Genomic DNA, 25,051 nt, shown 5'->3' with positions numbered 1-25,051 from the left:
TCTGTGTGTGTGTGTGTGTGTGTGTGTGTGTGTTTTTGTGTTACCTGGCCTCGGTACTGTGCTACATTGAGGTCAGGAAACTCGTCGGAGAATCGGAGAGAGAAACTGACGGCATTCACCAGGTGAGCGCTCACATGAACCACTGTGTAATACACACACACGCGAACACACACACACACACACACACACACACACACACACACACACACACCCCGAACACACACACAATCAAATCACCCTAACCGCCATTACAACAACTTCCCTAATGAACGTCTCCTAACCTTAGCAACCTGTTTGTTATCCATTCTAACGAGCCTCCAGCGTATAACCGAATAAACGGTTACTATAACAACGGTACCTATGCTAACGGCGTTAGCATAACCTCAGATCTAGCTAGCTCTAGCTACTTAGGAAATTGCATTCGAGTAACGTTCTGATGCAGAAAATTCTTAAAACCCGTAGCAGGAACAGTGGGGTGACGTGTTTCCGTATTTTGTACGTACGGAATTTTAGCGTTCGAGTTTGAACACTTGTTAGCAGCTAACTTTAGCACTTAGCGTCAAACTACATCGACCTGTGTGAGGCTCGCAGAAATGTTTTCTCAAGGTGGCGTGTCAAAAAGATCTGCACTCCACACTGTGGGCCTGTTCGGGGTTATTTTCTTAGCAGGGGAGAATGTCTTAGACACACACACACACACACACTCACTCACACACACACTCACACACGTTCTCCCCCCCTGAGGAAAAGTCTGACAGCATGCTTGAAGTATGCAGGACTGGATCTGTTCAACAGCTGATAGTCTCTCTTCCTCTATCCCTCTCTCTCTTTTCCTCTCTTCATGTTTTTCTTCCTCACTCTATCCATTTCGCTGTCTCTTCACTTGTTAATAGTTCAACTCTATCCATGTCTCTTTCTCTTTTTACCTTTTCTTTTCTTTCTCTATCCATCTAACTCTGTCTTCATATTTTTGTTTCTTCCTCTCTTTCCACCCTTTCCTTCTCTTTTCTATCCACCTCACTCTCTCTCACCTCTCTCTCCCTTCCTCTCTCCACCTTTTTCTTCCTTCCTCTATTCATCTCTCTCTTTCTATCTCTTTTTACTTTTACTTTCCCCCCTTTTTCCACATTTCTCTTTCTCCCTCTCTCTTTATCCTTCTCCCTCTATCCATCTACTTCGTGCTTCACATTTCCCTTCTTTTTTTATCCATCTCTGTCTCTCCCTTCTTCTCCACCCTCTATCAATCTCTCTCTTTTTCATCTTTATCCTCCTCCATCTATCAATCTCTCTTTCTCTCTCTTCTTTCTCACCATGTTTTTGTTACTCTCTCTTTCCACCTCTCTCTCTATCCATTTCTCTCTCTCTCTCTCTCTCTCTCTCTCTCTCTCTCTCTCTCTCTCTCTCTTTCTACTTTTCCTCCTCCCTCTATTGATCTCTCTCTCCAACCTTTTTCCTCCCTTTATCCATCCCATTCTCTTCCTCTCCATCTCTTTCTCTGTATCTTTCTTTTCCTCTTTTCACCTTTGTCTTCCTCTTTCTATTCATCTCTCCCTCTCTTTTTATTAAGACGTATGTTTGTTTTACGTCGTCTTGTTGCTACGGCGACAGGTCGCCTCAGAACCTACAAACTCTCTAATCTCTACTACAGCAAAAAATTCCTGAGGTAGAAAAACACAGTATACGATCTAAAACTTTCCATTTGTTTTTTCTCTCTCTCACACACACACACACACACACACACACACACACACACACACACACACACACACACACACACACACACACCTGTTCACCAAGCAGCTGGTCCACTTACATTTCATCAACCAGCCCAAAATAATGACCTTTTGGTTTCTTTAGCTGCTGATCGAATTTGGTTGTTTATGTTTAACAGATATTTTAGCGTGTTTTGTGAGACGTTAGTAGTTTGATTAGCCACGATTAGCGCTCATGCTAATTTTTAATACATGTAGTCTGTATCATTATTTTGGATCCTGAGGAGAAACAGAACTTGCTAGAAGTGAACATCGTGTGTTGCTAGCTAGGCTACATCACTGAGCGCTGAGGCCAGGATTTTGTGGCTAGTGTTGCTAGTTCTAGCTAGTTTTGTGAGGGGAAATTTAGTGATGTAGCAACGTCTCACCTGAGAAGATGCAAATGGCGACGCCACATGCCACGTGGAAGCTTTTACTTTTGTCCAATAACCTGCGCACTTTTTGACCGCTCACCTGGAACACAACACGGCGTGACCATCAGATTTCCTGATAACATCTCAGTTTCTGTTTCAGCAAAATGTTCGCCTCAGACACGTGTCTTCCTGAGCATGAGTCTGTCTCTCACTGTCTTTCTCTCTCTCAGTGACTGTTCCTTCCTCTATCACTCTATTCGTGTTTCTCTCTCAGTGTCTCTCACTCCCTCTCTCATAGGGTCTTTTTCATTGTCTTTCTCTGTCTTTCTCTCTCTCTCAGTGACTTGACTTCTTGACTTGACTGTCCCTTCCTCTATCACTCTCTCTGTTTGTGTCTCTCTCATTGTCTCCCACTCCCTCTCTTACAGTTTTTTTTCTCTTTGTCTTTCACTCTCTCAGTGAATGTCTCTGTTTGTGTGTGTCTCTATTTGTGTGTCTCTCTCTCTCTCTCTCTCTCTCTCTCTCTCTCTCTCTCACAGTGTCTTTCTCAGTGTCTCCTTTTCTCTCTCAGTGACTGTATCTTCCACTATCACTCTCTCTCTGTGTGTTTGTCTGTCTCTCTTTTAGTCCCTCTCTCAGTCTCTCTCACACAGTGTCTTTCTGTCTCTCAGTGTCTCTGTGTCTCTCAGTGACTGTCTTTTCCTTAATCCCGCTTTCTGTTTTTCTCTCTCACACAGTGTCTGCCTCGCTTTTATTGTCTCTCCGTGTATCTCTCTCTCTCAATGTTTTTGTCTCTCTGTGTCTCTCTTTTCTAGTGTCTGTCTCTCTACATGCATCTCTCTCTCCGTGTCTTTCTGTCTCTCTCTCACTCTCTCTCTCTCTCTCTCTCTCTCTCTCTCCCTCCCTCCCCATCTCACCCGTGTCTGTCCCCTCAGTACGGTGAGGACGGATCTGCACATTGGTAGGAGGACGAGGCTGCAGTTCAGGTTCAGGACAGATGCTGATGCTCGGCTCACACACAGTCCTAGCTACACACACACACACACACACACACACACACAACATGTAAAGTTTTATTCAGACATTTATTAAATTGATAACACATCTTCACAATGATCATTTAGCGTGTGTGTGTGTGTGTAAGTAGGTGTGTGTGTGTGTACATGTGGGTGTGAGAGAGGTAATCTGAGCCCCTCTAATATGCCATGTGTGATCTTTGTGCTTTGCTTTGTAGAAGCAGACATGCTGCCACACGCTCCACCATAAGAAAATACAGTGTCTCATACATACACACACACACACACACACACACACACACACACACACACACACACACACACAAAGTCTGACATCTGTTCATTCCACAGGTATGGAAACACGACATACAGTTGGTGTGTAAGGGTAATGTGTAAGATATTTTGTCTACATTACTACATCTACACATGCTGGACATTTTACACGCACACACACACACACACACACACACACACACACACACACACACACGTGTAAAATGGACTGTAGGTGTGTGTGTGTGTGTGCGTGTGTGTGCGTGTGTGTGTGCGTGTGTGTGTGCGTGTGTGTGTGCGTGTGTGTGTGCGTGTGTGTGTGCGTGTGTGTGTGTGTGTTTTCTCACCCCCAGAATGTTGTGTAAGTAGTAATACTGGGCTCCACTGCAGTACAACATGAACGTCCTCCAGAAGAGCCACGTGCTCACCCCCACCCATACCACCTGATCACACACAAAGACACAACATTAACGTACACACACACACACACACACACACACACACACACACACACACACACACACACACACACACTCACACTACAGATATTATAATAACACGCATAATTTTGTCTTCACATTTCATTCCTGGACCAAACAAGATCTTCAATGATAAAATGTTTATCAGTAAAGCAGGACAGATGGAGGTTCAGGTAGTGGATGACGTTGAGTGGAATCACGTCTGATGTTCTTGATAATTCCGTTCCGTTTCCACTGTCACGTTGTCCAATCGAAATGATTTATAATGCACGACTCGCTGAACTACGGAATTCCAAAATCTTATTTGTTAGATACGGGCAGGACGTCCTATCTCTAAATCGAGGAACATGTCCCTGTTACCATGGCAACAGCTCAATTATAAGGAGACATAGCGTTTGTGGAAGGAGTCTCCAGTGTCAATGCTTTTGGACAATCAGAATGAGTTCATGCTTTCCTCAGCTTGTTACCATAAGCTTGTTATGTGCTGCTTTTTGAAGATCCCATTCCACTTTGCTATTATAATGAGCTCCACTCTTCTGGGAAGATGTTCCACAAAAATCTAGTGTACCATCTTCCCAGAAAAGTGGATCTCATTATAATAGCAAATGGGGACACATTGAACTAGGAGACCCAAACCTGTTCCTGCATCATTATGGTACACAAATCCAGCTGCATGAAGATGTGGTTTCCATGGGTTTGGAGTGGAAGATCTCCTGGTTCGAGCTCTATAGCAGGAGATCTTCCACTCCAAACCCATGGAAACCATATCTTCATGGAGCTGGATTTGTGTACAATCAAGATGCAGGAACAGGTTTGGGTCTCCTAGTTCAACTGAAGGGAAAATTTGATGCTCCTGCATTTAAAGACGGCGCAAAAATATGTGTGCCTCCAACAATGTGGGAAGAGGTTTGAGCAAGAACCTCATGGTAGGTGTTTTTACCAGAAGTGTGGAGCTTATTGTAACAGAAAACTTCTGGCTTCTGGCACATTCTTCTCAGCTCGCTGTCAAAAACGGTCATGTCATGAGGTTGAATGTACTCCTTCTCGCATTGGCTAATTAGACCCATTTACTACATGCTTGCTAGACATCCACCTGATCAGCTTTTCAGGAAACTGTAAAACCACAATAAGTCACTTTTTACACCTTGAAGAAGATGTTCAAGCGAAAGACTTTGATTTTCCACTTTGCACATCTATGTCACAAGTTAGCAACCTTCAGCTACAACCTAAAAAGACACCAATTTGTCCATTTTTGTCTTCGGGTCAAGAGGAACAAGGCTACGTGAAATCCAGTCAGATACTAGCTAGCTATTTCCGTCAGCCATTTTGGAGGCAAGGCCATTACTCATTAGCGACGAGTCGTATATGAACGGTTTTTTCGTTTTAATCGAGTCTTTAATGTGACTCAGACGAACGAGTCGTCTCAAAGAGCGATTCGTTCATTATCTACCGGACGCACACGTGCAAAGCATCGCAAAATCTCCGTAGGTCACGTACGGGTCACAGAACCGAGTAGTTCCCCTCTCGACTCTTTTAGTCCGAGTCGTTCGTTCTTTTATCATGTGACTCAGTCAGAAGCTATGCAGACAATTAAATGATCAAAGGAACGAAATTAACGAAATAACTCCAAAAAAAAGGTTAGTTCATTTTGATGAACGAGATTCGAAGAACAAAAATGATCCGATGTTCTGGTCACTATTTCTCATGCGGCGTCGTAGGGTTCACGTTTTTTTATCGAACGTTTCCCAGTTTGAAACATTTGAACAAGTACACCATCCTGCCAAAAGTTTCAGTGAACCCAAATTTTTCCTATCGTAGATGTTACCACCTCTGTATCGGACGTCTTTGGAGGGTATCTACTTTTTTCTTCACTTGAATTACAAGATCCAAACCTGTTCCAGCATGACAATGCCCCTCCCTGTGCACAAAGACAGCTCCATGAAGATTTGCTTTCCATGGGCTGGAGTGGAAGATCTCCTGCTGTAGAAACCTGAACATGATGAATGTGAACGCTGACTGCACCCCAGGCCTCCTCACCTCACCTACATCAGTCCCTGACTTTACTCACACCCTTGTGGCTGAATGAAATTCACAAATCTCCATAAAATCTAGTGGAACATCTTCCCAGAAGAGTGGAAGTTCTTGTAATTGTAGGTTCTAGATTTTTTCCTTTCATTTGAAAATCTTAATTGGGTGAAAAGGAATTCTGATCCAAAACATTGCAATTTCCTAAATATCTGATTGTGAAATGGTTTTTTTCTTGTTGTTGTAAAACAGAATCATATTCATTTAAATATCCAGATTTCAGCTCCATCTGTCCTTCTGTGCTGCTGAGGTCATTCTGTGGACTGGCGCATCTCCAAAAGAACAGAACGACTTGTTTAGCACATGTCGGATGTGTACTGAAATGTGAAGACATTCATTTGGATTTGAAGTTTGAACTCTTAGGCATCACACACACACACACACACACACACACACACACACACACACACACACACACACACACACACATACTGTACATACATAAATACATACATACAGGCAGATAGATAGATAGATAGATAGATAGATAGATAGATAGATAGATAGATAGATAGATAGATAGATAGATAGATAGATAGATAGATAGATAGATAGATAGATAGATAGATAGACAGACAGACAGACAGACAGACAGACAGACTCATAAAATCTGACTTAAAACTTAGTTCTACTTCAATTGTGTGTGTGTGTGTGTGTGTGTGTGTGTGTGTGTGTGTGTGTGTGTGTGTGTGTGTGTGTGTGTGTGTGTGTGTGTTTTGTACCAGTACGCAGTGTTTTCCTCCCTCGTTTGTCAGCCAGCTCTTCACAGACAGACCCATGTCCACAGTGCACGAGTCTCCGTCCACTAACCGACTGCTCTCCGCTTCTCTCTCTTTCTCTCTCTCCTCTTTCTCTCTCTCCCTCTCTCTCTCTCTCCTCTCTCACTCCCTCTCCTCTTTCTTTCTCTCTCTCTCTCTCTCTCTCTCTCCTCTCTCTCCCTCTCCTCTTTCTCTCTCTCTCTCTCTCTCTCTCTCTCTGTCTCTGTCACTCCCTCTCCTCTCTCCCTCTCTCTACCTCTATCCTTCTTTCTCTCTGTCTTTCTCTTGCGGCGGCAGATCTCGTGCTCGGGTTTAGACTCGTCCCCTCTATAGGGGGTGGTGGAGAAATAGAGAGAGAGAGAGAGAGAGAGAGAGAGAGAGAGTGAGAGTATAGATGGGAAAGAGGAAAAGGGAAACTCTGATTTTGCGGAAATGGTATTGAACATTATGCCGCTCGCGCTTCCTTCCATGTGTGTGAGTTGTTTGATGCTATAATAATAATAATAATAATAATAATAATAATAATAATAATAATAATAATAACGATTGTTATTGTTATTATTATTATTATTATTATTACTGCTGCTACTTGCGTCCAGATAAGATTTTCAACAGAAATGGCTAACAAATGAAATGATACACACGCTATAAAGTGTTAAAAAGCTTTACAACCTCTGAACAAAATAAAACGATGAATATATCTTTTAATATTCATCTTTACTTTTGTAAAATTCTATTCGCTGAAAAAGAAACTTGGGAGACGCTGAACTGAGGAACAGTCGGTCATTAGCGCCATCTTGTGGTCAATAGGCAGTTCTGCACCTTTCTTATAAAGTTTGGACACTCTTCTTCAGTGGGGTTTTTATTTTCAATATTGTACATAAATACTAAAGAGATCCAAACTATGAAAAAAAAATAGAATTATGGAGTAAACAAAAACGTGTTAAACCACCAAGAGTATATTTTTTCATTTTCGATTTCCAGAGGTGTTGAGGTATAGATCTTACACAACTTAGAGAGGTGTGTTAGGTCATTGTCCTGTTAGGAAAAAAATGATGGTCCAACTAAGTGGGATGGCATGCTGCTGCAAAATGTTGTGGTAGTTAATGTTGGTTAAGTGACCCCTTAATTTTGACTAAATCAGACAGGAAGCAACCGAAGGCCTGGGGGTGAAATGTACGACCCGTCACTGTTCTAAAGCAATGCTTCTTTGGAACAGTTCAACAATGAAAGTCTGTCTCTTCTGAACAGGGAATGTAAAAAGCTATCTGCCACATGAATTCCGAGAAGATTGATGTCAATTGGAGGTTTCAAAGAAACTTATGTTCTGCAGCAGAGGTAGCTTTTGGTTTTTCTTTTCAGGGACGGGCCTCGCGAGAGACTGTTTCATCATAGCTTTTGATGGCACTAATAAGGGTATTCCCTCTGTATTTTAACTGTATTTATCATAGTTTTAAAAAAGATCCCAAAATCTATTTTTTTACACGTCACACGTAGCTAATTTGCATACCTAAATCACTTCTCTCGCTAACATACCCTAATCACGTGTTATGCAAATAAGTATGATACTTAGGTTTCATTTGCCCGCCCATCCACATACGTCAACACACACACACACACACACACATTCACACATTCACATTGCGTTTGTTGGCTGAACTTGAGAGTTCAAACTCTCAATGGGAGCGAACAAGAAGCTCGTGCACTGGTTGAAGTGGATCACAGTGTTCACGCTCTTGTTCTTCGTGGGATTTATTATCGGTAAGTCTGCGCACAGGTGTGTGTGTGTGTGTGTGAGTGAAAGAAAGAGAGATATTATTCTCTCGGATTCGGTGGTCCGTAATGATGTGCGTGCCCGCCCGCGCGTGCCTGCGTGTGCATTTATTTGCAGAAAACATTTATCTAAATGAATGTAATTTAATTTACGTTTCCATATAAAGACGTTTTGGCATCTTTAATAGTAACAAATAATAACAGATCTACAGCAAGTATACATTTAGTCTACCAGATGAATTACTTATTACTTCTGTATATTAGTTTGTTTGTTTTTTTTTAATCCAGAAATAAATAAACAAATAACAGATTTGCTCGCGTGTTGGCTTTTCTCTCGTGAGAGTTAATAAGTGCTTGCTCTGGTGCATCAGACGTGTTTTTGACGTGATGAACGTTGATTATAGTCTTTAACTTCTTTACAATCCTTCTTAGTTTCCTTCTAGATGTGTCATGTGTCATACTTTTGCAATCACACAATCTTCTTAAATTCTTTTTCCCCCCACACAAAAATGTTGGACACCGATCAAAAAAAAACTGACGTGATGAAGTTTGCTGTTTTGGTGGTTAGGAAGTTTAGGATGTTGATCTGTTTGAGCAAAAGGTACAAATGATGAGATGAGGAACCTGAATATACTAAAGCACCTCTGAAGTATGAAGCACTTGAGCTCCAGAGTTGAGCACTAATGGAATTTCTCATGATAAATTCTTGACCCATTTTCTTACAAGACTCTGTCAGGTGATGTGGTACAGCTCTTGATAGCGTTTGGACTCTGATCTTTGGACCCATGCTTACGATGCACATAAAACCTGTGAGTGTTAGGGCAGGGGCGTGAAGACGTCTCAGACAGTCCAGAAGTTCAGAAGTTTAAAATGTCTTTTTGCCTCAGGCTGGTTTGCGAGACCCGATGGCACACGGCACGAGGAGCCGAGGCGAGAATTCCTGCCTGAGTTCTTGGATGAAATCCGTGCAGGCAACATCAAACAATATCTTAGGTACAAACACATACATACATTTTACACAATATACAGTGCATTTGGAAAGACGCCTTCTGTTGTATGTCCCGATACAACAATCATTCAAACTGATTTTTTTCTTCGCAATCTGCACTCTGGACCCCATAATATCATACAAGAACTGAACTGAGACCTTTAGAGAGTTTTGTGTCTTTCTAAATCATGTCCAATCAATACACTGTTCCACAGGTGAACTCTAATCAAGGTGTAGAAACATCTCAGCAACGATCAGTAGAATTGGGAGGCACCTGAGCTCAAAGTTTCTGAACTTTGCTGTTAGAGTTAAGATGGGCCTCACGCTGGTTCTCTAAACACATTCCCATGTTGTGTGTTCAGTGTCTATAGAATGTTTACGATGTGCGTATGTAAGTATACAGAATGTCTTTATCTGGGTTCACACATCTCTGGTTATTATGTCTTCCTACCCAATCAGGAACAGTTTTAGCTCAGGTTCTTTCCAGTGTGTATATACTTGTCTGTTATCTGCAATAAACTGAAGAAGAACATATGTGCCATGATGTGTGCTGTGTGATTCTTCCCTGATTAGAAAAGGCACCACGGGCATCGTAGATCATATGGAAAACCTGTCTAAAAATTAAGTTTTTATTGCGCATGATAAAACACAAACACCGGCATTTCAGGAATTCTGTTTTCACTTTGTAGTATTGTTGCAGCTCGATTGTAGTATCGAATTTGTAAAACATGAAGGGGGTCTGAATACTTTCCAAATGCATTTTATATATAATATATAATTCTTAACTCTATAACTCTTAGTTACCTTGGTTAAAGTAGATTAGCCAATCAGCTCTCTCGTTTGCTGCCGAACAGGAAGTTTACTCGTCTTCCCCACTTGGCGGGAACGGAGCAGAACCTGCGATTGGCCGAGCAGATCCGGGAGGAGTGGCTAGCGTTTGGACTCGACTCGGCCGAGCTGGTGTGGTACGACGTTCTGTTGTCATATCCGAACACGACCCGGCCAAACTACATCTCTGTAGTGGACCAGCACGGGGATGAGGTACACTTTACACAGTACCACGCCTCTAACAAATCCCAATCCCCTTCTTCTGATTCCTAATTCCCAACAAGTGTAAACCCAGAACATTAAAGTTTTAATGGCTTTTCTTTTTACTTCTTTTTTAATTAAGATCTAAAGGGCTATAAAATATCTGTATTGGAATGTTCCTTGATGAGGTCAGTAGTCATTTGCACAGGATAATTGACCCTTAAAGACGGCCATGTGTTCATGATGTACACAAAAACCACCACGTGCAAATGTTATACTGGTTTATGCCAAGTCGTATGTGCAAAGATATATTTTATATAAGGTATTTTACAATATATTATTCATGCACACATTACATTTTCCCTACATTTGATTTGTTTGGTTTTTGTTCCCAAAATGATGTAACTGCTGTGGAAAGCTATATATTATCTGTACGCTCAGGTGTATATTAGCCCTGACGTTGGGACTGGAAAAAGGAACAGACCTGTAATTATTGAGCAGTAAACATGAATACACACAGCATTATAAGTGATGGTGACGATTATAATGGCTTTTCAAATGCATCATAAGTTTCCACTGTATATTCTTTAGCACAGGAATGAAGCGACACACACACACACACATAGAAAGGGAAATTAGGGACTTACTGCGTTATAGGAGGATAGATAGAGGAGGATTTGTTTTATTATTCTCCCATGTAGATTCTTAACATATTAGTCAGCTGACTGAATGTGCTGGCTCTGCAGATTCCACAGCATCGCATGACTTAAACATGCGCAAGTACAACCCCCAGCTCCCAAAAAGTCGGAACGCTGTGTAAAATGTACCTAAAACCAGAATGCAAATCTCATAAATCCATATTTAATTCACAATTGAAGGTAGAAAACATATCAAATGTTTAAACTGAGGAACCGCTTAAGGGGAAAAATAAGATCATTTTGAGGTTGAAAGCTGCAACATGTCTACAAAAGTTTGGGCAGAGCCACGTTTACCACTGTGTAGCATCCTGTCTCTGCTTAACAACTCTGCGTAGTAAATCTGGTAACTGAGGAGACCATTTGTCTCATTCGTCTCTGATACAGGATTTTACATACTTAACAGTCCTGGGTCTTCTTTGTCATCTTTTTCATTTTATCATGCAGCAAATGTTTTCAAAAAAACATTTTCAATGTTGCAACACATAGTTGCAGGTTAGCACTGTCTGGCTGAAATATACAAGGCCTAAAAAGACGTCTGAATAGGAGCACATGTTGAGCTTGTATATACAGTACCTTTCAGCTTTGATGGCACCTTTTCAGATGTGAAAGCTTCCCATTCCACAGGCAGTTATGCACCCCGATGCCATCAGAGATGCAGGCTATACGTTGAACAAGCCGGATGGTCCCTCTCCTCTTTACTACAGAGGACATAACCCATGTTTTCCAAAAGAATTTCAAATTTGAATTCGTCTGACCTCAGAACAGTTTTGCACTTTGCCTCAGTGCATTTTAAATGAGCTTTGGCCCAGAGAAGATGGCAGAATTTCTGAATCATGGTCACATCTGGCATTTGGTGTTCACAGACAATTATTTCTGGAGGTGTTTCTAAGTCAATGCAGTGATTTTAGTCACAGTCTTTTTTTTTTAACGAAGTGTTCTATAGTGATTTTCACCCTTGTCTGTTGCACCCAGAGGTTTCTCCAGATGTATTGAATCTTTAGATGATTTGTACTATACATTATAAGATTTACAATCTATGCAATTTTAGGTTGAGGAACATTGTTCTGAAATTATGAGAGACTCTGTCTCTACAAGACGGGTTGACAATTAACCTAATTAATTAAAAAACGTTCTTTCAGCTGTTTACTTTTTAGTAACACTTATTTTCTCAGCCTTTTGTTGCCCGTTATCCAACATTTTCAACACGTTACTATAGTATTGTATCGTTTAAATCTGTTTGGCCAGAAGCTGCTGAATTCTTCATAACAGCAGCCATCTTTGACATAAAGTACAGGATGTAAACCAGTGAATATCAATCGCAGGTTTATTGCTAAGGCGCTCATTAATATGCTATCGTATGGTATAATACAATTCTGACAAAAAAACATGTTTATAATTACAGTAAGCTGTTGCTATAGAAACGATAGACCTGTGATTTGTAGCTGTACCTTCTGACCAATCACAATCCAGTATTCAATACACTGTACTAAATCACATAGACATAACCGTACCTGTTAGCACTCATGAATTGTGTTTGACAGGTCATCACGTCGTCTCTGGCCGAACCGGTGCCTTTGGGTTATGAGAACGTGAGCGACATTGTTCCTCCGTACAACGCCTTTTCTGCACAGGGACAACCTGAGGTACAAGACACACCAGGCTGATTCTGGCCTGGTCCACCCTGCTATCGTGGACACTGCAGATTACATGGCTTTCTAGTGACAACCTCAAAAAAAGTTTAACAGGGCGAGCTAGCTAGGAACTAGTTAGCAAGATAGTTAGCGTGCGTATTAATATACTGGATAGCTGATTCTTTGAATCTGAGGCGATTTTGTTTGCTCTGCAGCTAGCTATCGTTACACAGTTACAGTAGTTATCTGCTAAATATCACAGGATTAAATGTAATTTAAGATAAATACTAAACGTGTGCCAAGTATTGGAATAGTTATGCTAGCTAGCTCAGTGCTGTCTCTCAAATGTTTTGCTGAAAATTGGAAATTTCAAAACAAACTGCTAGTAACGTATTACTGCCTTCTTATGTTCACAAGGACGAGCGCGCTAATGTCAGATGTGTGTTTGTTCCCTCAGGGTGAGTTAGTGTACGTGAACTATGGCAGGACGGAGGATTTCTTCAAACTGCAGAGGGACATGGGCATCAACTGCACAGGCAAAATTGTCTTCGCCCGATACGGCAAAATCTTCAGAGGAAATAAGGTGAGGGAGAAATGGCTGTGTTCCAATCAGCACTTTTTTCCCCCACCTTCCCCTTGTTTCTTTGTCCACCTGACTCTCAACTGCTTTGTCAATTCAAGTAAACCTGCCAGAAAGGATCCTGGAGTACCTTTGGTTCTTACCCATTGGACCTTCAAAATTGTCTCATTTCTAGCATTAGTCAAATATATAGGTATATTTCTGTGAAATTAGCTTCAAACTATACCTGGTTATTCTAGGTTGCAATCTTAGAATTTGAGCTAGCATAGGTTGGTCCCAGCTACGTATAACTTCCATAGTAAAAACTGGGCTAATGTGTATTGTATATATGGTAATTATCATCTGTAAGTATGAATAAATGTGTGTGTTAGGTAAAAAACGCTATGCTAGCAGGCGCCAAAGGCATCGTGTTGTACTCGGACCCGGCGGATTACTCTGCCGATGGTGTGAAACCCTATCCTGAAGGATGGAACCTGCCAGGAGGCGGAGCTCAACGGGGCAACGTCCTGAATCTGAACGGAGCCGGAGATCCCTTAACCCCCGGCTACCCAGCTAAGGGTGTGCTAATTTATTACCGCTTTATGCCTTTCTTTCTCATTTGGAGCTTGTTATGAAATTCTTGTGAATATTGATAAAAAAATCTCTTTGTAGAGTATACATACAGACTAAGCCTAGACCAGGGGGTGGGGCTTCCGAAGATTCCAGTGCATCCCATTGGCTATAGTGACGCTGCACATCTGCTGAAGTGAGTCCAATATGAATGACTTATTTTTTGTGTGAATCGTGACGTAAGTTACAAGTCGTGATGTCACTTCCTTACTTCCTGTAGGAATATGGGCGGAGCAACTCCACCTCCTGATTGGAAAGGAGCTCTCAATGTGTCGTATCGTATCGGCCCTGGGTTTATTGGTGACTTCGCACAGAAGTGAGGCAACACCACGGTTCTGTCCCAAATACTACATTTCGCTTCTACTTCCTGTTCCACTTCCTCTTCGTCTTCCCTCACCACCGGTCGATAACTCTCGCGTGTTTCCTTTCAGTAAAGTGCGCATGAACGTGCACAGCTACAACCAGGTGACCAGGATTTACAATGTGATTGGCCGAATCAGAGGAGCTCAGGAGCCAGGTATACACGTGTGTAAATTTAATGTCAAATAAACAAACACACACACACACACAAACACACCCCTTTAACATATATCCAATCACTTACATAAACTTACACTAACATTTTTGCCACACCCCTGTTATTATCATGCACTGATTTCCGATTAACTCTGTGTGTGTGTGTGTGTGTGTGTGTGTGTGTGTGTGTGTGTGTGTGTGTGTGTGTGTGTGTGTGTGTGTGTGTGTGTGCGCGCACATGCATGCAGATCGCAATGTTATATTAGGTGGTCATCGTGACGCGTGGGTGTTTGGGGGAATTGATCCGGTTTCTGGAGCTGCAACAACACACGAGATTGCCAGAGCTGCTGGGAAACTTTTGCAGAACGGTGAAACACACACACACACACACACACACACACACACACACAGAGTGTTATTAACCCAGTGATTCACAGCCATTTTCATATAAACATTTGCATTAATCGAGATATTATAAGCTGTGTGTGTGTGTGTGTGTGTGTGTGTGTGTCAGGCTGGCGACCAAGACGCACATTGATCTTTGCCAGTTGGGATGCTGAAGAATTCGGCCTCCTCGGATCCACAGAGTGGGCTGAGGTGAGTGAGACAGAGAGAGAGAGAGAGAGAGAGAGAGAAAGAGAGACGTTTATATGAGTGCATCTTACTGTGTGTGTGTGTGTGTTTGTAGGAAAATGCTAAGATGCTCCAGCAGAGAGCTGTGGCATATATCAACGCAGACTCTGCTATTGAGGGTAAAACACACACACACACACACACACACACAGACACACAATAGACAATGCATCAATGTTTCCGATTAACTCTGTGTGTGTGTGTGTGTGTGTGTGTGTGTGTGTGTGTAGGTATGTACACACTGAGAGTGGACTGCACTCCGTCTCTACATACACTGGCTTACGACATCACCAAACAGGTGGGTCAAAGGGCAGTGATCCCACTTCTGGTTAAATTATACCATTCCCTGAGATGTAGCGTGTGTGTGTGTGTGTGTGTGTGTATGTGTGTATGTGTATGTGTATGTGTATGTGTATGTGTGTGTGTGTGTGTGTGTGTGTGTGTGTGTGTGTGTGTGCGCACCATACTGAACCATGCATGCTTGTAAGTGAATTTGGTTTGGAACACAGCCCACATGGGGTGATGTGTGTGTGTGTGTGTGTGTAGGTGATGAGTCCAGAGGAAGGGGAGGATGGAATGACCTTGTATGACAGCTGGCACAAACGGGACAACTGGACGGATAATCGGGACGCGCCCCGGTGAGAGCTAAGCCCCGCCCCTTTTCACTTTTTCTATCCAGTACAGTGCAAAAAGTCTGAGATGTGACTCATCATGAATTCTTACTTTTGTACACACATTCAGGGATAGAATAGCTGTAGGAGCTTCACACTGAGTGAGAAACTGAGTCAGCACCTCTGCTATTAAGGCGAGGTCGTGGAAGACATGTGAGCACAGAAACAAGACACAAAGTAGTTCCACTACTTTCCAAGCAGACTGGGGTTTCAGGCTTTTCTGAAGAAGCACATAGAAACGGTTGATGTTGAGGACACAAGGGAAATCAATGCAGCAGATAAAAGACACATCATGTGAACTTAATGTCCAGCAGTGCCACAGGAAATAGAGGACACCAGTGGGACTGAGGCACACCCATTTACTCTCTGGAGAAGGTTGGCCAGAAATGGTCTTCATAGAAAGAATGTGGCCAAAATTCCAGACATGGAAACACCTCTAAGACACACAAACACAGGAAGTGAGCATGGTGGTGGTTTCCTTGGATTTATTATAACGGTGTCCTTAATGCTGAGAAGTACAAATAGATACTTCTCCATCATCTAGAACCGAATATATATTGCAGCAGAACAACGACCCCAAATATACAGCCAACGTCATCTACTATCTCCAGCGTAGAGAAGAACAAGTCCTGGGAGTAATAGTTTTGGCCCCAGCAGGGTCCATGATCTCAACATCAGCGAGTCTGTGTGGGATTAGGTGAAGAGACTTCAGGCAGGCTCCATCCATAGAAGATCTCTGGTTAGTTCTGCAGGATGTTTGGAATGACCTAGCGGGCGAGTTCTTTCAAAGTTTTTTTACCCCTGCCAGTACTCTATATAAAATACACATACAGATGTAACTGAATGCTTGTGTGTGTGTGTGTGTGTGTGTGTGTGTGTGTGTGTGTGTGTGTGTGTGTGTGTGTGTGTGTGTGCGCGCAGGATCAGCAAGCTCGGCTCAGGAAGTGATTTTGAGGCGTACTTTATCAGACTGGGAATTGCATCTGGCCGAGCGAGATACACCAAGAACAGAGTAAGAGTGTGTATTTTTGTGTGTGTGTGTGTGTTTGTGTGTGTACACTTACGGTGTGTGTGTTACACAGAAGACAGAGCGGTACAGCAGTTATCCCGTGTACCACAGCGTGTACGAGACGTTCGAGGTGGTTGAGCGTTTCTACGACCCCACCTTCCGCCGTATGGAGGCGGTCGCGCGTGTGCGAGGGGGCGTGGTTTTCCGCTTAGCCGACGCCCCCGTGCTGCCTCTGGACTGCATGGAGTACGCGCTCGCGCTCTCTCAGTACGCGCACACCATTGAGCGATTGGCGCGGAAACACCCAGAGGAGATGGAGCGATACGATGTGACGTTCGGTCAGACACACACACACACACACACACACACACACACACACAGCACATTTAGAGTGCAAGTCTTACTTACTGTCATTCGGATGCTGCAGCACCCAAATCAAACAGGCCACTTGCTCCCTCTTCTTCCATCCATCCAGCTCTAAGATCACGTCCATTTCTGTCCTTGCTTTCGATATGTCCATTCTAGGGCGAGAAAGTGAAGGACGTTACTTGGGCATTATCGCTTCTTTTGCCATTTGTAGCTTTGAATGAGACAAACGTAAAGTGTTAAAATGAGACACAGCCGAAAGCCAGGCTTGTGGGCTTAAAGAAAGATTAGAAAGCTGAATCGGAAACGTGTGTGTGTGTTATAGATGCCCTGTTTTCAGCGGTGGACAATTTTACAAACGCGGCACAGGAGTTTCAGCGTCACCTGAACACACTCGACACATCCAAGTAACACAAACACTCGTTTTTTTTCTCTTTCTCTTGGTTTCTCTAACTCTATCTCAAACGATGTCTCGTGTGGTCTCTCCATGCCAGTCTTTTTTTTTATGCCTGTATTTGTTGACATTTTTAAATGCTTAACGTGGCTTAATAAGGCGGCGTTTTTAAGAGACCAAACTCAGTAAACACATTATTAATAAAGCATTACTGTATACAGACATGCATGGTTAAATTTGATCTTTTAAAAAAGTTTTTTCACATTAAGCCTTTTAGAATGTGTCTTTGTATCTCTCCATTTGTCTCGCTCTCATTTTCATATCTGTCTCTCTGTTCGTCTCTCTTTAAATCCCCCGTTTTAGTTCTCTTTCGGTGCGGATGGTGAACGATCAGCTGATGTACCTGGAGCGAGCGTTTATTGATCCTCTGGGTCTTCCCGGTCGTCCCTTCTACAGGTAAACGCGTCTCGCTTTGTGATGACATCATTATAACTGTGTTTTTTTACACACTATGATCGAGGGAAGTGGTAGTTTGAAGGTTAAAGTGTTTGATTGGCAGGTCATGAATTCAAATCCCTCTCAGGAATAGGCTGGGCCCTTGAGCAAGGCCCTTAACTGCTCAGGTTGTTTACGTGACTGAGGATAGGAAGTGAGTCCTTTCGGCTCTCTGTTGTACAGAGGAAAGGAAGGAAATCGAAAACATCCAAAGACAGATTCCCCTAGCTCCCTATAGGGGATGAGGATGGAAGAGCATTATTAGATGACATCACACATTCTTTCTTTTTTTTTTTTATACCCCAGTTAAGCACTTTAGATGGTGAATGAGACAGCGCCGAAACGTGGAAAAGTTGTGAAAGCCGTACATGTCATTTTTCTCATTTTTAGTCTTGCGTGTTTCCCGCAGACACGTGGTGTTCGCTCCCAGCAGCCACAACAAGTACGCTGGCGAGTCGTTTCCGGGGATTTACGACGCTCTGTTCGACATTGAGAACTCCGCCGAGCCCCAGACAGCCTGGAGCGAGGTGAAGCGACAGATCAGCGTTGCTGCTTTCACGGTCAACGCTGCGGCCGATACGCTCCGCCCCGTTGCGTGAGAGGGGCAAGACAATCAGTCCGAGAGTACATTTTACTGCTTAGTCTCAGATCTCGAGGTTTAGGGTAGACACACACACACACACACACTCGACATATATACATCTGCAAATCGGATTGGATGGAAGCTATGAATTAATTTTTTTGGCAAATCACAGGTTTATATACACATGTTAATGTACTTGTTCTATTACATTATAGTTTCTATGCACAGCGATAATCAAAAACAAAGAAAATTGAAAAACAACTGTTATAAACCGAACAGTGACACGGAAAATTATTTTAATTCCAGTGACCCCATCTGGGGGCGGGATATATAATACAGCCCGCGAAGTGTCAGTTCCCGACATGTTGGAAGCTAAAAAAATGGGCAAGCATAGGAATCTGGTCCAACCAGTGACAGGGATCCCAAGGCTCACAGATGAGCATAAGGAGTGTAGGTGAGGTCCAATCATACAGAAGAGACTACTGATGCACAAACTGAGTCAGAGAACACAGAGCTTCACAGCTTGTTGCAGAGGTACCACCAATGCTCTTGGACACCTGTGAATCTGAACTGGATCCTAGAGCCATGGAAGAAGGTGTTCGGTCTCATAAATCATGTTTTCTTGCATATCGTGTGAACGGACAGTTGTGTAGGTGTGTGTAAGTAGCTTACCTGGGGAAGACATGGCCCCAGGATGCACTATGGGAAAAAGTTGAGCTTTTGGAAGCAGCATGATGCTCTGATTGATTTTCTGCTTCCTTGCACATCTACACTGCACCATCATGACACACACTTCAAAGCCTCCAAATTCCCCAGACTTCAATCTGATCGAGTCTGTGGGACGTACTGGACAAACGAGTCCGATACGTGGAGGCCTGTTGGACAACTTTCAAACAGAATTCAATTATAAATAACTCGATAAATCTTTTGAATTGTCAGTTTTAATAAAAAAAAAAAAAAAAAAAACTTTGTAATCTTAATAATGTTTATTTCATTGGCATAATTTATATAACAAAAGCTTTTCCACTTTTACTGAGGAATCTGATCTTCATTGACCTGATTGGATAATCATGTATAAATTATAGATAAGCCCCGCCTCTTGTTGGCCCCAATACCCAAACCAGGAGGTGCCGGATTTACCCCTGAATCCCTCAGTGTCTAATGGAGTTTCTCTACAGTCAAGGGTGCATTATTAACATGAAAGCCAAAGTTGTGCATTCAGGATTTTGTTTTTTTACACCACTATGCTTTCTGGCGAAGTCGTGAAAACGGAGCCCAAGTCAAGTGTGAAAACTGATGCATGGTGATTAAACCCTGGCAGGACTGAGAATAGTGTGTGTGTGTGTGTGTGTGTGTGTGTGTGTGTGAGAAATACAGTGTGTGTTGTTCCAAGTGGTTCTCTAACAGTTGGTGCACTCCGTCTCTTATCTACACATTCTCCATTACTTTCACTTCATTGGTCGAGTTGGGAGTGGGCGGAGGCAGGTCCAGCCTCGCCCATGTCATCGGCTCCGCCTTCTTCATGACGATCTCACTTTTGGCAGCCATCAGGTTGGTGACGCTCTTGCTGACATCGATGACCTGCCCAGGGACACAACAGGACACTGACATCACAGAAACTCCTCACGGATTACATCGTAACGCGATGCTGACGTTTCCCTCTGCATTCTGATTGGTTGGCATTTAGCTTTCCGTTGTGTGATTGGTCGTTTTTCTTTGTTAAAAAAAAAAAAAAAAAAAAAAAAAAAAAAAAAAACACTCACCCCCCAGAGACTGATATTCTGCTCAAACTCCTTCTCCCCATCAAAGATCAGTCTGATACACACCTGCCATGGAGAAAACAAACACGGTTTCATAGCAAGAAGAAAATGCAAACAGAGTAAAGAATAGAATGTTTACACACGCACGGAAACACACCTTGGTGCTATTGGCTCGTACTGAACACAGTTCTGGGTTTGAGTGCTTAGCGTAGATGGAGATGGTCACATGACTAGCGATCTGATGCCAATCGAACCGACATGGTGCCACCTTCTTCCCCTACACACACACACAATTTTTTTAAATGCCTTTTTTTTTTTTTTTTTTTTTTTTTAATAAAAGCTTTGAGAGTGGTCACACGTGTGTGTCTCTTACATCAGCTTTCCTCCAGATGTGAGCTCCTGTGGTGCATCCTTGCTGAGAAAGAAATGTGTTGAAGTCTGAAGTTTTCCTCTGACAGCAGCTCCAGTATTTCGTCCTGTACACACACACACGCGCGCACACACGTTTCAGCACTAAGTCTAGGTCACATGTGTGTGTCTGTGTGTGTGTGCGCTCATTTCTTCTCTCACCCCTCATGGAAGATCGGAACACCTGGGTGAAACACACACTTGTCCTCATCACTTGCTGGTCCAGAGAAAGTCTGAAACACGCACATGCAGAATATTTGACACACCCTAATAGTTTTTTTAACTTGAGCATATAAAAGGTGTGTGTGTGTGTGTGTGTGTGTGTGTGTTACCTTCGAGCAACCTCCATTTTTACACGCTGTTCCGATTTTCACCTCATTCCCTTCATCCTCTACAAAACACACACACACCTGTCTGTGGTCATTGTGCCTCTCGTTTTGAAAAAAGATGTTGTGATAGGCTAAGTTGTACCTTTCTCTGCAATCTTATTGGTTTTTGATACTTTGAGGTTCTCGAGTGCTTGTGTCAGGGAAGGAGACACTTTCGGCTGCAGCTCCACCAGCGGCTCATCAGCACTGAAACACACACACACACAGTGGTGTTTGTTTTGTAGTGTAAGATTATACTCTGATCTGTGATGGTGTGCATGTTGGAGTGTGTGTTCGTTCTGTACCTGGGTCTCTGAATAAACTCCACAGGTTTAGGAGCCTGAATGATGTACTCATCAAACCGTGGTTTCAGATCCTCCAGCTCCTTCTTCCCTCCGGAACTCTTCACCTCAGGCTTCACCGGCTCGGGGGGTTTCTCTTTGTTATGGCAACCTTTACTGCACCCCTGTAACACACACAAACAACCACCAAGTTCTACAAGAGAACCACAACATGGGTCAGAACCATGCTGTCAGAAGAAAACTGGATGACGAGATCTACAACTGGGCTGCACACTATAAAAATTCAGAACAAGACCATGGCTTCTAGAATGTAAATAGAGCCATGATGTTCTAGAATTGAACAGTTTAATATTAACTGTCCACTTTATGGACTTGAGAGTTTATCCACTGTGTTCTAGAACAACTAGGCAGAAAGTAATATTCTCCAGGAATGAAATCATGGGTGTTCTAGAACACAAATAGACAACAATATCATACTAAAACAAATAAATTTTGGTATTGAACATAAGTAGACAATAAAATAGGATTCAAGAACTGAACCACATGCCAATAGTATTCTAGCCAGTGGGGTTCTAGAACGGAACCAATAGTATTCTAGAACAGAACCACAAGCCAGTGGGGTTCTAGAACTGAACCACAAGCCAGTAGGGTTCTAGAAAAGAGCCACAAGTCTGTGGGGTTCTACAATTGAACCACTAAAAGACACTACAATACAGTGCTTGAACAAAACCACCTGACAAGATCTAGAACAGAACCACAGCGTTCTAGAAGAGATGCATGCAGTAATACGATTCTAAAATGTTTTTGATTGTTTTTACAAAAGAACCATTTGGTTCTACAATAAACAGTACAGTTGTTCACCAGAGGACAAAAAAAAACAGGCTGTTATCAAACACCACACTGTAAGTACACAACTACACAAGTGTGTCGCAGTGTAATGAGGGATTTGAATGTGCTCTGGATACGTTTATATACTAAACTCTATACACTGCACTATTATGTACTATCACTATTGTGTAATGAGACGCAGCCGCTTTGCAAACTGTGCACTTACAGCGATGCTCAGGAAATCCGAGAAGTCCGTAGTGCGTCTCTTGCAACATGACCAACCCTGTGTATTACAACACACACACACACACACACATATTAAGAAGACGATTTACTATAGCTGAAAAACCAAAGAAAGTACATTAACAGAGTCTTACTTTCAGGGCGTCATGAAAAACTGGAACTCCAGGATGGTAAGTGCAGGCACCTGGAATGAGACACAAACAATAGATACGGTGCTAGAGAGAGTGCATAAAGATAACTCAGGGGCATTGCAGATATACGACAATAATCAATGACAGTGCAGTTACAGTAACATCAACGAACGATCCTCATTTTCAGCCATAACAGTCTCCCGATTGTTGCAATATTTACTGGGGTCTTATCCCCTTTATGGTTACATTTCATGTACTGGAATGTAGTAAAAAAGTTCTTATTGTTCTCACTTGCATTAAAGCAGCTATAAACATCCTTTCCCCTCAGCAGTCTCTCTTCTTTCCTCACTTTCTTTCTTGGAGTTAAGACAGATAAATTTTAATAATGCTGAGAAACGACGACATTATGACATGCTTTTTTTTTCCATTTGTTATTTTCTTTTGAAATGAAAGAAAAACTTGTAAGGAAACAACTTTTATAATCACATACGGTTGCTAATTTGTTGTTCATGAATACGTTCAAAAAATGTTATTGCTGGCACATAAATGTGGTATAAAATCAGAGGAATCAGACACATGGTGTCATGTTGCCCTTGAAGAAGAATCAACCTCGATCAAAAGGTGCAGGCTATTTGTTGGTACCTCAACATGTGAAGACTACAAAAGGGGCGGGGCAGATGTTTTTTCTTACAAGGCCCCACAGTTATAAAACAGCCTCACAACTGGTGTTCAAGACTCAGACACAGTCGGGGTGTTCACATCTAGACTGTAAACATATTTATTTAGTCAAGATTTATTTGTTGCTAGGCATTTATTAGGTAAATAAGCAAATCTGGAGGGATCATGGATAAAGTCTTTTGGTGAACTGGATGTCTGGATGCTACTTTGACACCATGATCATTACTAATATGTAACAATAAGGATACTTAAAAATCCTATTTCTCTTCCTATTAACCTTCTGTTCTTTCTCTCTCTTTATCGGGTCAAACATGCTTCTGAGGTACAAGTGACCAGCATTCCTGCCCCTTTCTTCTTTCCAGATCCATCCGAATCATCCCAACACCCCACCTGAAGATGGAGGTCTCTTCAATTCCAATTAGTTTCACATCAAACAGTTAAAGATTTATACCAACTTGAAAACTTTGAGGATGAATTTGTACTTGAATTAATATCAAGTCTGCAATTTGCATGAACAGTTAACAGAACACCTTAAAAATGAGGGAACTGCAATAAATGGACGTTCGTTGATGGGTTCTCGTTTGAGTCTGTTTTCTCCCAGGGTTATATGACAAATATATAATATAACGTAAAAAAAATACAACTAAAATGGTTGAGTTTTAATGTTATAATGTAGTTAGTAATGTAGTTAGAAAATCACAAATTTTAATAAAAAGTCTCCTGGCAAAGTGAAACAATGGGAGGTTTTCTCAGGAAATTTATTTTAAAGTATAATTGGAGATATTTTAAATAAAAAAAAAAGTAAAATAAATCGAGTTGAATGTGTGTGTGTGTGTGTGTGTGTGTGTGTGTGTGTGTGTGTGTGTGTGTGTGTGTGTGTCAGTTTTCGCCACTTCTATAAACACTTCCCAGATTTAGCATTAGCTCCAAAACCTGACTGGACTTGAAGTAAAATAAATATATATATATGGATAAAAATAAATCCCACCTTCCGGATTGTTGTCCGGGTCAAAACGTTGTCCACAGCCTTTGTTATAGCAGAGTAAAGACATGACAATTCCAGAGACAAAAAAAGTTTCTATATAAGTATATAAATATATATTCTCCTTACAAGACTTCCAGTGAAGCACGCGCCCTTACACGGTGCTATCGTGAGCCGGCTCGGCTCGTGCACGCCGTGTTCATGGAAACCTCCGAACATTCCGGAAACTACGCGAATTCTCGGCGGTGAGGCGTTCGAGAGAGCTCGGCTACTTCCGGAGAACATCGGGTCTTCTCGGGCATTTCCGGACAGATTTTTTTTTTTTTTACAAAGCGTTCGGGAAAGTTCGTGTAAACTCGGGAGATTCTTCGACTTACAGGTTTAGAAACTGTGTAAAAGCTGCAAAGCTTAAAATCCTGCTTGCTATTTATGACCAGATAAACAATGTGAAATAGAAATCAAATAGTTGTATCTTATATATATATATATATATATATATATATATATATATATATATATATATATATATATATATATATATATATATATATATATATATATATATATATATATCTCTCTTTCCACCTGGAAAACTTCCACCTGGAGTCTTGACATCTCAGAATGGGATTGGATTCGATGG

The 25,051-nt window shown here is 42.0% G+C and overlaps 3 protein-coding genes across 4 annotated transcripts in view; 1 reads left to right on the top strand and 2 right to left on the bottom strand.

The window, feature by feature from the left end:
- The window catches only part of nox4 (NADPH oxidase 4), an 11,273-nt gene extending 4,397 nt beyond the window's left edge, over positions 1–6,876 (bottom strand). Inside the window, exons 1-5 of one of the 2 annotated variants that reach the window (XM_083548738.1) lie at positions 6,701–6,876; positions 3,762–3,857; positions 3,043–3,153; positions 2,141–2,225; positions 45–142 (exon numbers count right to left, since the gene is read on the bottom strand). In XM_083548738.1, coding sequence (XP_083404864.1) covers positions 45–142; positions 2,141–2,225; positions 3,043–3,153; positions 3,762–3,857; positions 6,701–6,757 — 447 coding nt within the window. In that variant the 5' untranslated portion in view covers positions 6,758–6,876. The remainder of the gene's footprint in view (positions 1–44; positions 143–2,140; positions 2,226–3,042; positions 3,154–3,761; positions 3,858–6,700) is intronic. The other variant, XM_083548739.1, reaches the window with a different exon arrangement.
- A 1,442-nt stretch (positions 6,877–8,318) lies between these two features.
- Positions 8,319–19,973, top strand: naalad2 (N-acetylated alpha-linked acidic dipeptidase 2). Its single transcript, XM_083548735.1, has 19 exons — positions 8,319–8,497; positions 9,397–9,502; positions 10,352–10,538; positions 12,766–12,867; positions 13,313–13,438; positions 13,807–13,993; positions 14,087–14,180; positions 14,265–14,360; positions 14,476–14,561; positions 14,809–14,928; positions 15,075–15,157; positions 15,249–15,312; positions 15,424–15,491; positions 15,740–15,831; positions 16,786–16,876; positions 16,947–17,211; positions 17,565–17,646; positions 17,997–18,089; positions 18,538–19,973. The coding sequence occupies exons 1-19, from the start codon at positions 8,416–8,418 to the stop codon at positions 18,725–18,727; spliced, it is 2,214 nt and encodes a 737-aa protein (XP_083404861.1). The 5' UTR covers positions 8,319–8,415; the 3' UTR covers positions 18,728–19,973.
- Positions 19,974–19,985: 12 nt separating this feature from the next.
- On the bottom strand, positions 19,986–24,645 carry chordc1a (cysteine and histidine-rich domain (CHORD) containing 1a). Its single transcript, XM_083548730.1, has 11 exons — positions 24,418–24,645; positions 22,755–22,804; positions 22,604–22,660; positions 21,553–21,713; positions 21,351–21,454; positions 21,212–21,270; positions 21,042–21,112; positions 20,845–20,947; positions 20,629–20,748; positions 20,475–20,537; positions 19,986–20,292 (listed from the first exon to the last, which is right to left on the bottom strand). The coding sequence occupies exons 1-11, from the start codon at positions 24,479–24,481 to the stop codon at positions 20,140–20,142; spliced, it is 1,005 nt and encodes a 334-aa protein (XP_083404856.1). The 5' UTR covers positions 24,482–24,645; the 3' UTR covers positions 19,986–20,139.
- Positions 24,646–25,051: the final 406 nt, after the last annotated feature.

The sequence above is a fragment of the Silurus aristotelis genome (assembly GCF_946808225.1).
Source record: "Silurus aristotelis genome assembly, chromosome: 8".
In the NCBI taxonomy this organism is placed as follows: Eukaryota; Metazoa; Chordata; class Actinopteri; order Siluriformes; family Siluridae; genus Silurus; species Silurus aristotelis.
Note: the sequence above shows the minus strand (reverse complement) of the source record. Positions and strands in the feature narration are given on the sequence as shown.

What these genes read in the sequence shown, in the direction of transcription:
- naalad2 (XM_083548735.1), top strand. Translation starts at nt 8,416, where the DNA reads ATGGGAGCGAACAAGAAGCTCGTGCACTGGTTGAAGTGGATCACAGTG. An exon ending in CGCAGACTCTGCTATTGAGG is followed by an intron (nt 15,313 to 15,423) that starts GTAAAACACACA and finishes GTGTGTGTGTAG; the next exon opens with GTATGTACACACTGAGAGTG. An exon ending in CTTACGACATCACCAAACAG is followed by an intron (nt 15,492 to 15,739) that starts GTGGGTCAAAGG and finishes GTGTGTGTGTAG; the next exon opens with GTGATGAGTCCAGAGGAAGG.
- chordc1a (XM_083548730.1), bottom strand. Translation starts at nt 24,481, where the DNA reads ATGTCTTTACTCTGCTATAACAAAGGCTGTGGACAACGTTTTGACCCG. An exon ending in AAAATGGAGGTTGCTCGAAG is followed by an intron (nt 21,113 to 21,211) that starts GTAACACACACA and finishes TGCGTGTTTCAG; the next exon opens with ACTTTCTCTGGACCAGCAAG. An exon ending in TACGAGCCAATAGCACCAAG is followed by an intron (nt 20,538 to 20,628) that starts GTGTGTTTCCGT and finishes TCTCCATGGCAG; the next exon opens with GTGTGTATCAGACTGATCTT.